The following is a 15,541-nucleotide window of genomic DNA, read 5'->3' on the forward strand; positions in this document are numbered from 1 at the left end:
CTTGCCTTCCCAGCAGCCTCTGGCCTCCAGCCCTTTGGCACATGCTAACCTTGGGATTAGGGGTTTCCTGGGCTTGCCTGCCTCAGTGCCCATGGCCTCTGCCTGCTCTTGGCTACCAGAAGCCTGAGCCACTTCCCTTTTTATCCTCCCAGCCTAAAATTCCCACAGCACACCTGGGAAGAGGTACCTGGGCATAAGATAAACCAAAGACATGATGGGGAAAGGAAGAGGGTTCCTTTGAAGCTGGAATGATCACCTGGCCTCTGTCTGCTCTTCCCTAGTCCTGCTTTGAGATGGGAATGAGAGGAGAGAGAGCTCAGGATTCCAGACCCATATGGACACCGGCCCCAAAATTACCAGTTTTCAAACATGGGCTTGTGTCCTTGGTAATAAAGGAACAAAATCTGGGGTCAAAATTCCTCCTAGCAGGGGCTCTTGGTCTCAATTGCTTTAGTTACTCAGCTATGAAATAGATGCGGCCGTAGCACCCCAAGGACTGGACACCTCGGAAGAGCAGAGTAGAACGGTGTGATGGCCTGGGTGGAGGTGTCCTGGGCCTGAAGCCCAGCTCTGCTACTCACTAACTAGTTTCCCCGTGTGTAATATGGATGTGATATTAACAGCACCTGCCTCCTGAGAGTGCTGAGCAGATTGTTCGAGACAATCCATGCAGAGCACCTCACATAATGAGTGCTCATTTAAACACTAGTAATTACTCGTGGTACTGAGGACCAAAGAGAGCCCTGTGGCTGCTTGAGCCACCTCCAGAGGAGGCTGCCTCTGTTCCTCCAAGAACATTGGTCATGTCCAGTTCATGACTTGGGTCCCCTCTGCAGAGGGGACTCTGGCCAGAAGGTTAAGCCACAGGCCCAGTGTCACTTCTAGGTGGCTATGCCAGGAAATAAGGAAAAAGAGGAGCTAAAGATATGCAGAAGTCAAAGAGCTGGGAGAAGGGGGTTCTGGAAACAGGATCTGTCTTTCCATGCCTCTCCCAAGGATCCCATTATTAGGAAGCACATGTATCCTGAGCATCCAGGCCAGTTTAGGATTTTCACATCCATTTCATTTCTCCCCAAGGTCCTGAGACAGACATCATTGTACCCATTTTGCTGATAGGGATATGGAAGTTTAGAGGACGGAAAGAATCTGCCCAGGGTCACACAGTGAATCAGTGGTAGAGGAAGTACTGGAACTCCAGTTGTCTGACTTGTAAGTCAGGGTTCTCAGCACCTGCCCAGCCCTCCCCAAGCTTCTGTCCCCTTCCTCCCTCCCCTATGGGTCCTCTCCTACCTTGAGGCTGACATCGCTGGTGCTGCCCTGGCCCTGGGCCAGGTCAGGGCAGCTCTGGCCACCCCAGGGCCTAGGAAGGAAGCATAGGGGAAAGGAATGGAACAGCCTCTCCCGTCCCAACACCATCACCTCTGGCCTGGGACCAGCCCTCTTCCCCACCATCTCTCAGAGCCCACAAACTGCTAGGATGAGCCCTCAATCGTCCCAACCTCCCTGGCTCTCTCCCCCAGAGGCAGAGAAAGGGATAGCTTGGGCTGGGATCAAAATGAAGCTTGGGCCTGTGTCAGGGCCAGGATGAAGAGATCAGAGCCCAGATGACCCCAAAGCTCCACCTTTGCTGAGGTCCTTGTGTGCCAGGCTGGGCTCTAGGTTTTGTGTCTGCATAATCACCTTTGAGCCTCACAATAATCCTAACAGGTGGATGCTTAGGTGGTGCTCTCATTTTTCAGACAAGGAAATTGGGACCCAGAAAGGCAAAGTGACTTGCTTGGAGCCACACACCTAGTCTGATGTGGAGTTAGGCCACCAGGTTTATCTCACTCCCAGTGTTGGTTGGACATTACCACACGAAGGGGGACAATATGGGGAAGTCCTTTTGTCCTTCCAGACCCCCTCTCCAGGTAATCTGCAGGATCAGAGGCTTGAGCCTCAGTTCAGGGTCCCATTCTCATGGCTGAGAAGAACTGATATAAGTGTACACGTGGCATGTGTCATCACGCTGGCCCTGCAGCCCATCCCCTGCCCTGCTCAGTCTTGACTCACCTGCATCCCAAGCCAGCCTCCTCTCCATGGGGAGAAGCAGAGGGAGGCCTGCCCGAGACTATAGGGCAGGTTTCTGCCAGAGAGAGTAAAGGGGGAGGGTGTGTCTTCCAGGTGGGCAGGGCAGTAGCCAGGTGTGGGCACCTCAGGGCACTCAGGCTTCCAGGCATAGGGTGGCTGGGCCCGCCTCTCCTCTCTAGGGTGAGAGTGCAGTACAAGCCCCTCCCCTTATTCTGCCCCACCACGCCCTTACCCCTCCTGGGGCAGGCCAGAGACAGCTGTGTCATGATAAGATCAGAACAAATTGCCGGGTAACTGCATAGACACACAAACACCCTGTGCCTGACAGCACACCCTAGGCTCCTCGCGGATGTGGACCTGTAAGCTACTAGGGCTCTCTTGGATTTCCAGTATTGGCCCAGCCATTGCGCTCAGCAATGGTGTTTTCCTTCCACTGAGACAGCTACCACGAATGGGCTCAGAGAGGTGAATAGACTTGCTCAAAGTCACCTGGCCAGTGACACCCAGAGTTTGGAGGCTGGGCCCCCTGGTGCCAATCCGGCAGTCTCTGCAACACCAGAGCTTCAGGACAGATTTGAGCTCTAGAGTCTGGCTGCTGAAGTATGTATCCCAGCTCCACCACTTCCCAACTGTGTGACTTTAGGCAAGTGACTTCACCTCTCTGACCCTCCATTTCCGGATTCGAATCACAGGGAATGTCTGCTTTATAGACCTGCCGTGAGGATTACACTGAGCAATCCAGGTAAAGTATGAAGCAAGTGACGGATAAAGGTTTATTGTTACTACAATCTAAAGCTATCTCCAGGTGCAAGAATAACAGGGGAAAACCTGTTGGAGTGTCTAAGGGCAAATGCCACAAACCTGTCAAAACTCATGACAAAGAAACTCAAAGAACAGGAACATTGGCCAGTGATGTGAGAATCAAAATCCACAGCGGTAGGAGGAACTGAACATTTGCCTTTAAACTATCTCTGGGGAGGAAATCCTGTGCAGGTGCCCACCTGGCTTAGGAAATTGTCAGTCGTTTTAAGGTTTTAAAGGAGTCCAGGGCTGGGGCTGGGATTGTAGCTCAGTGGTGGAGCATTTGCCTGGCATGTGTGAGGCACTGGATTCAACTCTCAGCACCACATATTAAAAAAAAAAAAAAAAAAAAAAACAGGGATGTTCCACATTCACAGATCCCCAACTGTGGCTCATCCACACATATGTTTGTATGCTCTGAGACGTTCATACACGCTTATATGAACACTCATTACACACACACACACACACACACACACACACACACCTGCCTGGGGTGCCCCGGCAGGACTTTCTCCATCTTCCCTCACCTATCCTGGGACCGGGCCTCCTCTGAGGTCTCCTTCCCCCTGCGCTCCCTTCGGACCCCTAGTCCAACCAGCAGGCGGGCCAAGTGGGCTCCCAGGCCCCCGCGCCGCTCGGTCATGGCGGGGCCAAGCCGGGGAACTGGACCGTGGGGCGCTTGGCAGCACCCGGATCCGCTGCCTGGGCGGAGAAAAGCCTCCGGCCCGCCCCCCTTAGCAAACAGCCTCCCGGCCCGCCCCGGGCGGGGACCTGACCGAGGTGCTGTTCATGCCCTGGGGCAGGGGGTGACCTCTGCCCAACCCCCGGGACTCTGGCTGTGCGCCACCCCACGCGCAGCCCCTGCTCTCTGCCGGGTCCGCACTGTTTCTTCAGGCCTCCGGAGGCGCCAGGGGCAGAGGCGGTGTGCGCATTGGAGGGGCTGGACCTGCACCAGGTGGGACAGGAAAGAGGAACCTGCGGTGAACAGGGGCCGGGAGGCGCGGCTGAGCAAGGGGCACCCCCAGGCGGGACCGGCGTGGGGCGGGGCGGGGCCGGGTCGGAAAGGGCGGGGCCTTGCCGAGTGGGCGGGGCCTAACCAGGGAGCTTGCGGGCCGGCTTAGGGCCAAGGGTGTGAGGAGGTGGCTTAGACCCCGGACCTGCTGTACTGGTGGGGCCAAAGCCCACCTGCCGTGGCCCCTCCGTGGTGGGTACCCTGCGAAAGCACTCTCCCTTTCGGTCCTGGAGCTGCCTGTGACACAGCGCGGACCTCCCTCCGCACCGCGGCGGGAAAGCCACTCGGAAACCCACGACTGGGGCCGCGACTGGCGCCCTCTGCCGGAAGTCGACCAGAGAACCCGTCTGTGAAAATTTGTCTTTAATAGTAGCCGTAGTTTATGGTGGCTATAAACTGGGCCTACTGCCTCCTAGCCTGTGCCCTTCCACACCTGACCCTGCCTGTCTGACTCACAAGGTGAGGAACACCTTGCACAGTTGACAGGATCCCCGGGGACCGCAGGGGAGAAAGGTTATCAAGAGGGCCCCAATTCCCCAGGCTCTCTTTGATGGTTCTTCTGGCCTGCAGCCCTACCCCGCGTCCACTCCTTCCCTGAACTCGCCTCTGGCTTTGCCTTTGCCCTCTGTGGTGACTGGTCCTGGTACATAGGGGACATCAAGTTTTGGGTCATGAGTGGGTAGTGATGCCAAGCTTGGTGGTGCACGCCTGTAATCTCAGAAACTCAGGAGAGGCAAGAGAATTGGGAGTTCAAAGCCAGCCTCAGCAATTTAATGAGGCCCTAAACTACTCAGAGAGGCTTTGTCTCTAAATAAAATACAAAATAGGGCTAGGGATGTGGCTCAGTGGTTAAGCGTCCCTGAATTCGATTCCCAGTGCCACTCCACCCCATGTCCGCCCTCCCCAAAAAGGTGGACAGTGATATCTTGGAGGAACAGGGAGTGCCAACTGAGAGAGCATGGGGGTTGAGTAGAGCTGTGAGATTGAAAGGTGGTTGGAAGCAGCAAAGGAACATCTGGGCAGGTGTTGGAAATGCTGTTTGGAAAGGATGGCAAAGTGCCCAGTGCCCCTTGCTGGGCAGGCAGCATGGTCTGCACCTGGCAGAGTCCTGGAGGGCTGGACTGTCCATCGGTGAGTTGAGATGGAGGGCTTGGTTCCATCTAGGTCATAGACCACGAATGGAACCAAACCTAGCCCAAGGTAGATGGCTTCAGGAACCCAGCCTCTTTGCAGTTGTGTCCCCTGACCTGCTCCCAGGTGAGATGTGAGATGTAAGATCTGGTGAATACATGGCGACTTCCCCCGCCACTGGAGAAATTCAGGAGGCCCCAACTCGTCACTGAGAAAATCCTTTAATTGCTTTGCCCCTGCCTATTTCCCAGGGCCATCCTGGTGCCACCACTCAGGCTGGCTACCCTGGCTTTCCCTGGGATGCTGAGGACACCTTGACTTTGTCCATGTCTCAGGCCATTTGTCTGCTTCTATGATGGCACCATTACAAGATCTAGTGCTCCCTGGTGCCAATGGGCAAGGCAGGAGGAGAGAGAGGCCAGGGGCAAGTGGGTGTGAGAGAGGTCGCAGGGCTGGGGCTTGTGTAGCCGATGGTGCAGCTTCAGATGAATGTGCTGGGCAGAGCGACTTGGGCAGACACTGCATTGGAAAGGCGGGGCTCTGGAGTGCAAGCGCAGGTGGGTCTTGAGGTTGCTGGAACTGCTGAAGCGCTTGTGGCACATCTGATGGGAATGGCACTGGCATCAGCCCTGGCCTTGGGCTGGCTCAGGATCTCTCTCCTCCTCCCCATCTTGAAAACACCCCTTTCTACCTGCCTCCCTGTCGATGCAGGGTTGGAAGACTTCCCTGGTGATTTCTCCCTGGAACCCACAGTATCTGGCACATTAGAGCCAGGCAGAAGGGGGTTGGTGTTCTTCTTTACTTCCTGTGACTCCTCTCTAGCCTTCCTCTCGTTATTGGTAACATATGACTAGTAACTCCTAACCTCATAGTTAGGGGAGCTTGAATGAGTTAATCATATAGACCCTGTGTGTGAGGCTGCAGCGTCAGTGGATGTAATTAACATTTACTGGGGGCTGAACATGCCAGAAATTGGTCTCACAGAGTCTTCTGGAGGAGTGTAGTTACACTTCTAGGGAAGTGTAACTAGGTACTAACACAACTAATGAGAAAGCAAAGGTTCAGAAGACTGAAGCCCCTATTCAAAAGTCACACAGCAAATTGGAGGAGGAGCTAGGATTTGAACATAAGTAATCTGATTCTGTAGCCTAGACTCATAGGCTCATCTCCACCCCTGTAAAAGGAGGAGAGAATTCCTGCTCTCTGACCTCGAAAGGGATGGGGTCACACTTAAAGGAGGGACCTACATTGATCAACAACCCTGGGAAGTGGGTAACAGGATGCATTCTCCAGGACCCAAACTTGACTTTTCTCCCTTCACAGACATACATCTCAACTCCCTCCTCCAATTTCAATCATTCCAAGATGACAGGGCTCAGACTATCCTGCCTTAGCTCCCTTCCCTAGTCCCAATGCCCCACTTCCTTTCTTGTCTCTTTTTTTTTTTCCAGGGGGACTGAAGAATGGAGGCCCAGCTGCCACCCTCCAGGGCCTAGCATTGCTCACCAGGCTACAGGAGTACGGGGAGGGGAAGAGGGTCTCACCACACACTCATGGGGGCGCTCCCCAGTATGCACCAGGTAGTGCTTCTGCAGGTGGGCGAGCTGAGTGAAGCTCTTCTGGCACAGGACACACTGGAATGGACGCTCCCCGGTGTGCACACGCAGGTGGACCTGAGCCAGGGGTGGGATGATGCTGCCCAGAGCCCCCAGCATGACCTGGGGTCCTCTCCAGACCTCTTCCCACATCCCCACAGGACCCCTTGTTGGCATCCAGGCCTCTCCATCCCCTTGCCTCCCCATCACCTCCCTCAGAGCCTGTCAGTCACTCCCAGATATTCCCACTGCCCTGCATGGGAGATGGCAGGGAAAAGGAGGTCAGGTAAAGAGTAGCCCAGGTGTCCTGGAGCTCTGCTGCTCAGGGATGATCCACAGACCAGTGGCATCAGTATTGCCTTGGGAGCATGTAAAATGCAGATTCCCAGCTCCTCCCTCCACCAGCCGTGCTGAGTCAAAATCTCAAAATCTGCGGGCCTGGGAATCCACAGGCTTACCAGCTCTCCAGGTGAATTGAGGCTGGTTAAAGTTTAAGAACTCCTGCCCTAGAGGATCCAGCAGGGCTGTTCCCCAATAACCACTACTTTCCTCAACTCCAGTGGATGCCACTCTGGGTTTTTTAACAGAGATAGGGCCATGTGCGCCCCCTGCTGGAAGGTACAGATAATGAGCACCCTCTTGAAAAATGTTGACTGTCAGGTCTGTGGTATACACTCACCCAAATCTACCCATCCCTCATCTGACCTTCAATAAATAAACAGTCTTAACTGGAATTCCAGAAAAAAATGGTTGTCCAGGAAAGGGCTTTGCACTAGGTGTTGAGAGACTGATATCAAAGCTAACCCCCGCATTGCGGTTCAGTAACTTTGGAAAACCCTGCTCACGGAGCCTCATTTTCCCTTGTTAACAGAGGCAGACTTCGAGGGCCAGCAGGACTGGGTCGACCATTTTATGCTGTGTCTCCACCTGGACAGATGAACAGTTCCAAGGTCACATGGACCTAGAGGCTGCCCAGGAGTGCCTTCCAGCTTTCAGGTCCTTGATTTTAGAACCCAGGAGATTTCTAGAATCCTCCCTGAGAGACATTAAGGGGAGGTTAAGGGGCATGGGAGGGTTGAAGGGGCAGCAGAGCCCAGGAGGCAGATACCTTGAGGTTGGAGAGCTGTCCGAAGCTCTTGCCGCACACATTACACTCATACAGGATTTTGCCGTTCTCTTTCTTCAGCGGGTAGGACAGCCCTGTGGTGCCTTCCCTGGAGCCCAGAGGGGTCTGCTTTGCTGGAGCTGCCACACCAGCACTCCCCATCCCCAGGGAGGAGGTTTGGGCAGCTCCTGGGTCTCGATCCTTAGCCTGGGAGGGCAGGGTTTGGCCAGAGGCTTGGAGGGCCCCAGGGTACAGAAGCAAGGTCTCCCGCTGGGGACTGTAGATCCCAGGATCATTGACTGTCCTCAGCAAGCAGGATGCAGCCACGGTGGAGTAGGACGTGTCTTGGGGCAACATGAAGAGATGGGGACATTGGACAGAAGGTAGGGCCCCGTAGGTGAACAGGTAAGGTGGAGGCAGGAGCAGAGGGTACCCAGGATAGAAGGGGTGGAGGCTGAGTAGGAGCTCCTTGGAGATGGGGGTGAGAGGAGGGCAGGGGCAGAAAACTGAGGGGTCAGGACTCATTCCATTCAGCCAGAGGGTCAGGGAGGAGCTGTTGTGAGGAGGGAAGAATGGCCCCTGGCCAGCTCTTTCTGGCTGGTTGTCCATCTCGTTCCTGCTCAGGTGGTACTTGGCTGCAAGTTTCTCATCATCGGTGGAGATGGCATGCAGCCCCAGTGGCGGGTGCCCTGAGCAGAAAAGAGAAGACTGTGAAGCCCCACAGCCTGGAGTAAAGTCTGTCCCACATCAGACCTGCCCAGTCCAGGGCTGGAAAAGAACTCCGGCCTGTAAGCTGGGTGGAGCCCCCTGGGCAAGGCACCTCTCCCTTCCCCAGCTATTGCACTTGCCAATGAAAGCTGCTCGCATTCCTGTTGACAATTTCAGGGAGAGAAAACAGTTCAAGAAGCCTGACAGATATCCAGGGTAAGAAGTCAAGTGCGCAGTTGGATCATTTGGTTTGTGGTTGAAAGGAGAGGGCCTAGCTGGAGACAGAACTTGGGATGCCAGGGGCTCAGATGAGATCACATAGGGTAATGCCACATCTGTGTCCAAAGTGGCAGCTGCTGGACCCATGGGATTAAATTGACATTAAAATAAAATTTAATAAAATATTCAGTTCTTCACTTGTACTGGCCACACTTATTTTTATTTTATTATATTAATTAATTTTGTAAATAAATAAATTAACTGGAACTTGAACCCAGGGGTGCTTTGCCACTAAGCCACATCCCCAGCTCCCCCCGCCCTTTTGTTTTTAAATTTCAAGAGAGAGACTCATTAAATTTCTTAGGATCTTGCTAATTTGCTGAGGCTGGCCTCAAATTTGCAATCCTCCTGCCTCAGCCTCCCAAGTCACTGGGATTACCGGCATGTGCCACTGTGCCTGGCTGTATTAGTCACACTTAAATTGCACAGTGGGTTATACTATTGAGTGGCATAGACATAGACTAGGCCCGCTGTCATGAGGAGTCCTATCAAAAAGTGCTATTCTACATGAGAACAGGAGAGGGAAAGAGAGGAAAGAGAGGATGGGGGAAAGAAGATGGGAGGAGAGGATGGGGAAGACAAGAGAAGAGGAGATGAAAGGAAGAGGAGAGGAGAGAAGGGGGAGGACTCTAGATATGAAAATATTTAGGAGGTAAGTAGAACAGCTAGCAAGGGAAACCGAGATACAATAGGTTAAGAAAAAGGCACAGAGGGATAAAAAATAAAATGTTTGGGCGGTAGGTAGAGCTCAGTGGTCGAGCGCTTGCTGAGGCCCTGGATTTCCCCAGTATGGAAAAGAAAAGAGTAAAAGACTAAAAAGAAAAGAGTAGTTAAAAGTGGATTCTCCAGTTGGATCCTCACTTATTCACTCAGTGGACTTGGCTGTGCTGTCTGTCTCTGCTTTGTGCTGGGATCCCAGAAATAAAGGACACAGAAGGAGAGTCCTTGCCCTCTGGGAGGTCTTAGTCACATAAGGAAAGGAGGTATTATCACAAACCGAGAATGTAGGCAAAAATGAGATCAGCTTTTATGAATGAAGAAACAGGCCTCAGGGATGTTCACAAAGCCACAGAACTAGAAAGGGCAGAAACAGGACCCTAAGCCCCGTCTCCCAGCCCAGGGTTCTTATCTTATAATTGACTCCTCTAGTTCAAACTCTAGGCAGACAAAGCTCTTCCCCCATGACTTCAGCGACACCAGCTCAGTACACCCCTCTGGCTCAGGTATCACCACCTGGGAAGTCCCTGCAGCTGCAGTCAGACCCACAGGCCCAAACCTGGAAGTGTGCCTGAGGCTCTGTCCTTACCAGTGACCAGAGTCCCCTCCCCTCCCTTGCCCCACCCAACCATCCCCCAAGGTGTAGCCGAGCGGAGCCACTGACTCACTCTGGCTCCAGGAGTCCTCTAAGACCCTGAGGGGCTGTGCCTAGGGATGCTGTCTGCAGGGCACACAGATACAGGCCCTGGTGGCAGGCCAGCAGGGCAGATCCAGCTGGTGCCAGCCGCAAGGGACACATCCAGCTGGCAGAGGACAGGCCTCAAGCATCCACTGTGCCTAGAAGTGGCCCGAAGTTCAAGAAGACCTGGAGGGCAAGGGGCTCTGAGACTGGTGGCTGGGACTTGGGGGTCTCTTGGGTGGTCCCACCTCTAGTTTGGTTTCTGAAGAAGCTAAGACCTGCCACCCCACATTTCTGTCATTCAAATTGTACCCCTTTCTTCATCCAAAGGACTTTCTCACCCCCTGCAAGACTGTCCTCCCCTCCCCCACCACCCATCTGTTCTCCCTCCCCGCCCCCTTTACCTGACCACCCTGGTCCCTGGTGTATTTCAGATCATCTACTCTTTGTTTTAAATGGAACCAAGGTGAACTTGGGGAAAATTCTCATCCAAGACTGTAAGCACTACAGTATGGCCCTGAGCCCTCTCCCACTAAAACCCAAGGCCATGGTCATACCAGCCAAGCCTTCTGCATAACCTTTCTCCTTTTTATTGCCACAGGAGAGTCTGGGTCCCTATGGCATGGACACAGGGTCTTGAAACTTCAAGGGCATATCCCCATGATGTGCCTAGAAGAGGGGGACACTCAGGACCAAGGAGGCATTCAGACACCTCCACTTCTTCCTAATGTCACCTCCTTTCATCAGCAGACTGTCCTCAAAGAGAAGGCTGGGACCCCATCCTACCTGATGGCCTTGGCAGAGCTAAAAGTCAGCCAGGAGACTGGGAACTCCCTTTCCCGGCAGGGTCCTGGTCTTGTGGCAACAACCCAGTTGTGCAGCTGATTTTCCCCTCATGCCCCACCCCCCCTACCTACTGGGAAGACAGGTGAGTCAAGGTGAGCCAGAAAGGTACTCCAGGAAGGTGCCTGGGTTCTAGGACTGGCTCTTCCTCCAACATGCCTTGTGACCATGAGCAGATCACTTTCCCTCCTGGTCTCAGTTTCCCTATCTTCAAAATGGAGCATTGGCCTGGTTGATGTGTAAGGGTTGGTGCCGACATTTAGAAGCCAGTGATGCTCTCCTGGTAGGTGCAGAAATGGCATTAAGTGCAGACTAACCAATGAGAAGTGAGAAGCAGAGGTGGCTTGAGAAAAGAGAGGGAGATCCTCATGGAGGTTCCTAGGGAACGTTTGGATTCCTCAGGGCCACGGAGAATGGAGGCACCACCTCTTTCCATGGAGAAAGGGCAGGGCTGGGGATGCAGCTCAGTTGGTAGAGTGCTTGCCTCACACGCACAGGCCCTGGGTTCAATCCCCACAAAAAGGGGGGTCCCCTCCATCCAATTTCACCCAGATGGCTTTCCTGGGCAGCTGCGGAAACCTCAGGGTCCTGTCACCCAAACTGCAGTGGGCAGATCCCTTAGCAGACAGGAAACCTGAGAGAGGGAGTCCAGGTCCTCAGGAACCCCTGGCTGCCTGACAGGAAGAGGCCCTATGCACAGCCAGGGCCTCTTCAAGGCCAGAGCTCCCCTCGAAGGCCCCCAAGACTGCTTCCTCTCGGTGACCATCCTCCCCTTCAAGTCCAAATGCCTCTCAGACCCTAAAGCCCTCCCTCCAGTATCTCAGCCCTCCAAAATCCCCTTTCCTTTGCCTTTTTCCCGACTCCTCCCCAACCTGCCTCAGGTTTCAAAACAGGTACAAATACCTGGCCAGGCAGCCATCCTCTCGGGCTGGGGAGGGAAGAGGTGGGCAGGCAGGCTGCTGCCGTGGCTGAGGCCCCAGCAGGTGTGAGAGAAGACAGGAAGATGCTACATTTGAAGTTGCCTCAAAGAGGAAGAGGGGGGCAGGCAGGCCTGGGGGCCTGGGAGACCTAATAAGGGGGATCCTCCCCAAGCTGTACCTCCCAGTGGTGACTCTACAGGATGACTCCGTGGGATTTGGAAGGCAGCGAATTGAGCTACTGGCATTTCAGTGTGAGCGTGTAGTGGGTGCTAGAGGTGCTAGCTCTGTTCTCAGAGAAACTGGATGGCTGAGAAGAAGGACAGACCAGGGCTCAAAGGCAGAAGTTGGGGTCCTTCTGGAGATGAAGGCCAAGCTGAGACAGGAGCAGGCAGTGATGACCACAAGGGAAGGTAGTGATGGTGACAGAGCAGGGTCAGGAACAGGCAGAGACAAGAATAGGCAACATAGAAGGATACAGGCTGAGATGGAGAATGAGGCAGGCAATGAGCTCACAGAAAAGAGGCCCAGGACACAACAACCACATCTTCCCACACCAAACACATTGTCCCCCTGCCAAAAATAAATAAATAAATAAAATGTCCCATCTCATCCTGGGAAATTCTACTCTCAAATCCAGATAGAAAACTGAGGCCCCAAGAGGGCAAGAGATAATTCAAGGACACAGCAAAATGGGTATAAGACACACCAGGCTTGAGGATTTACACCTATAACCCCAGCAACCTGGGAGACTGAGGCAGGAGGATCTTAAGTTCAAGGCTGGCCTTGGCAACTTGGGCTAGGGATGTATTCAGTGGTAAGAGCACCTCTGGGGTGACACACACACACACACACACACACACACACACACACACACACACGAATACACACACATAAATCAGGCCAGGAAGTAGCTATATAGATCCATAATTTCATTAATCTTGTGAGCATGAGAAGGTATGTCACACACCTTGAGCATCACCCAAGTTCCAAGTCTGGCCCAAATTGACAGTCCCAACAAGTCCCATCAAACTGCACCTCAGCTGTGCCACACAGGTGGCCTGGAACAGGGATAGTTCAGACTCTGCCATGGTCAAGGGGCACATGGTTCTCTGCCAACTCAGCCCTAGGGCTTGTACTCACCTCCACCATGGCCTCTGTCACTGTCACGGTCATTTGCCCACAAACTGACCCCTGTGTGTCTGTGAACATCTCAAGGACAGGAACCATTATCGCCTCATTTTTGTTTCCTGTGTAGACTTTGCCAGGATTTTTTGGATAAACAGTCTGGACCTTCCCTGCAACAGGAGTCTTCAGGGAGACAGAAGGAACCTCCCACTGTAAAAGCCACAATGGCCAGATGCCTAATTGCAACCCTCTCCCCCAGCACATAATGCAGGCACACAGGGTGTGTGCACACAGGGTGTGTGCACCACCCATATTGTGGATCAAAAGCCACTGGCCCTTAGGTGCCAGGTAAGGGGAGACTCCACTTCCAGACTTCCAGGGAACATTTGTTTTTCAGGGCAGAGGAGAAAGAAGGGAGTTCAGAGGAGCTGCCAAGCCCTGCTGGGCTGGTCCTGGGCTGGGGTCCGGGCTGCTCCCATCCTCCCTTGATCCATCCAGCTCCAAAACCCAAGCTCTCCAGCCTTCCCAGAACTTCTCCAGAATCTTAAAAATGAATCCCTTTTCTGCTTAAATCCTCTGGAAAAGGCTTTTATGCTTACAACCAAAAACACCACATCCTATATGCCTAAAATGGAGGATGAAGAAACTTGGTGCAGGCTAGAATACCCCAAGGATCACAGATGTAAAGGTGGCAACCTTTACAAGCAGTTTACTTACTATGTGCCTGGCACTGTGCTAAGGGCTTCAGAAGCTTTATCTCATTTAATCTTCATGATAAGCCTGTGTGATTGGTTTTATCATTCCCACGATCAACAGAAAACTCAGAGAGAGTAAGGAAGTCACCCAGAGTCACACAGCAAGCAGCCAAGAACTCTAGTGCCAAACCTCAGACTCTACCTTTCTTGGTAATGCCAGCTCCCTCCACTACCACACCCACCCCATCCCTTCTGAGCTTCATACTCCCTCTTCTGACTTGCAGTTGCTGTGCCTAGGCAGCCCCCTCTGGTCTTTCCCACCCCAACTCCTCAGCCCTCTTGCTATCCTTCCAATTACTAATCTGACAGTCCTGCATGCAGTCTGGGCTCACCAAAACTCCATGCCCCAAAGCTAGAGGCCTCCACTACAGCCTTGCTGGAGATCACAGGGGAGTAAGGGCCCACCTGTGTACTGAAGAAGACCCCACCCACATGGCCAAGAAGACCTACACACACCTTTGATTTCCATCTGCCAGTTCCACCTGAGCCTGGCATCACAGTCTGCCCCCAACTCTCACCAAAGTCGGTGTAGCCTGTTGGTCTCCAATCCTGAGTCCCCTGGCGTGGTAAGAAGTGTCCTGGAGTGGGACAGTCTCTGAGGTTCCCACTCAAAAAGAGCCTCTGACCTACCAAGCCCAATTTTGTTTCCATCTCCAGATCCCTGCCTGATCCTCCATCTCTTTGGCCTCCAGGCCCTGTGAGGTCACAGGCCTAACTGTAATGTCACCTTGTCCAGGAAGAAGCACAGGGGTAGGACTGTGACCTTCTAACCCAGGAGACTGACCAGATGCCTTGATCCAGATGAAAGACTCAGGCCTGAAATGACCTCAGTGACCCGAGGGGGATTGGGGGTGCTGGTGGAAGGGAGGGAGAGTGAGCCAGGGCCGGAGGGTGTGGGGCCCCGGGCTTCCTGGTGCTCACTACCCATTGACTTTTTTCTTTCTTCTGTTAATTACAAAAGGATACACACTCGCAGGGAACTTTTCACAACAAAGAATATGCAAGCAAAAAAGTAGAAGCTCTGGCTGCTCCACACTTAGCAGTGGTCAGTGTGTGCTGTTCAGTGTTTATCCTTCCAGACATTTTTTTCTGTGAATCAACAAACAGGTAAATGGATTTGTGTGTGTGTGTGTGTGTGTGTGTGTGTGTGTGTGTCTGCCCACACACAGTACTGTGATTAAACCCAACACCTCACACGTGCTAGGCAATTGCTCTACCACTGAGCTACACTCTCAGCTCTTTTTTTATTTTTTATTTTGAGACAGGGTCTCACTAAATGGCCTAGGCTGGCCTAAAATTTGTAATCCTCCTGTCTCAGCCTCTCAAGTAGCTGGGATTAAAGGTATGTACCACCATGCTCCACAGGTAGATGGATTTTTAAAGTTTTGTTTTTATACAAACATGGGGTTATATAACATATATTATTCTGCTGCTTTTTCTATCCAATAATGGCCACCATTCATGTTGGGCACATACATATTTACCTCCTGCTTTTTTCTTGTCTGTGTGGTATTCCACAGCAAGGACATACAGGCTCTGTGGCAATTCCGCTGTGATCAGAAGTGGACTCCCATTTTTCTCTTTTCCACACAAGCCTGGACATGACCTCCCTACCGAGTCCATGTGCACAGTGGTTGATAATATTAGCTCTTTTTTTATTTTTTTTATAAATATTTTTAGCTGTACATGGACATGATATCTTTATTTTTTATTATTTAATGTGGTGCTGAGAATCAAACCCAGTGCCCACACATGCTAGGCAAGTGCTCTACCACTGAGCCACAACGCCAGTCCCAAT

The 15,541-nt window shown here is 52.8% G+C and overlaps 1 protein-coding gene across 1 annotated transcript; it reads right to left on the reverse strand.

Annotated features, from left to right (window-relative positions):
• Window positions 1-5,238: 5,238 nt before the first annotated feature.
• On the reverse strand, window positions 5,239-11,912 carry Znf683 (zinc finger protein 683). The gene is given in 6 exon segments (XM_078025675.1): window positions 5,239-5,306; window positions 5,309-5,366; window positions 5,368-5,619; window positions 6,562-6,690; window positions 7,721-8,406; window positions 11,847-11,912. Coding segments are annotated over 6 exon segments (1,209 nt in total). The 5' UTR covers window positions 11,863-11,912.
• Window positions 11,913-15,541: the final 3,629 nt, after the last annotated feature.

The sequence above is a fragment of the Ictidomys tridecemlineatus genome, chromosome 11 (assembly GCF_052094955.1).
Source record: "Ictidomys tridecemlineatus isolate mIctTri1 chromosome 11, mIctTri1.hap1, whole genome shotgun sequence".
Classification (NCBI taxonomy): domain Eukaryota; kingdom Metazoa; phylum Chordata; class Mammalia; order Rodentia; family Sciuridae; genus Ictidomys; species Ictidomys tridecemlineatus.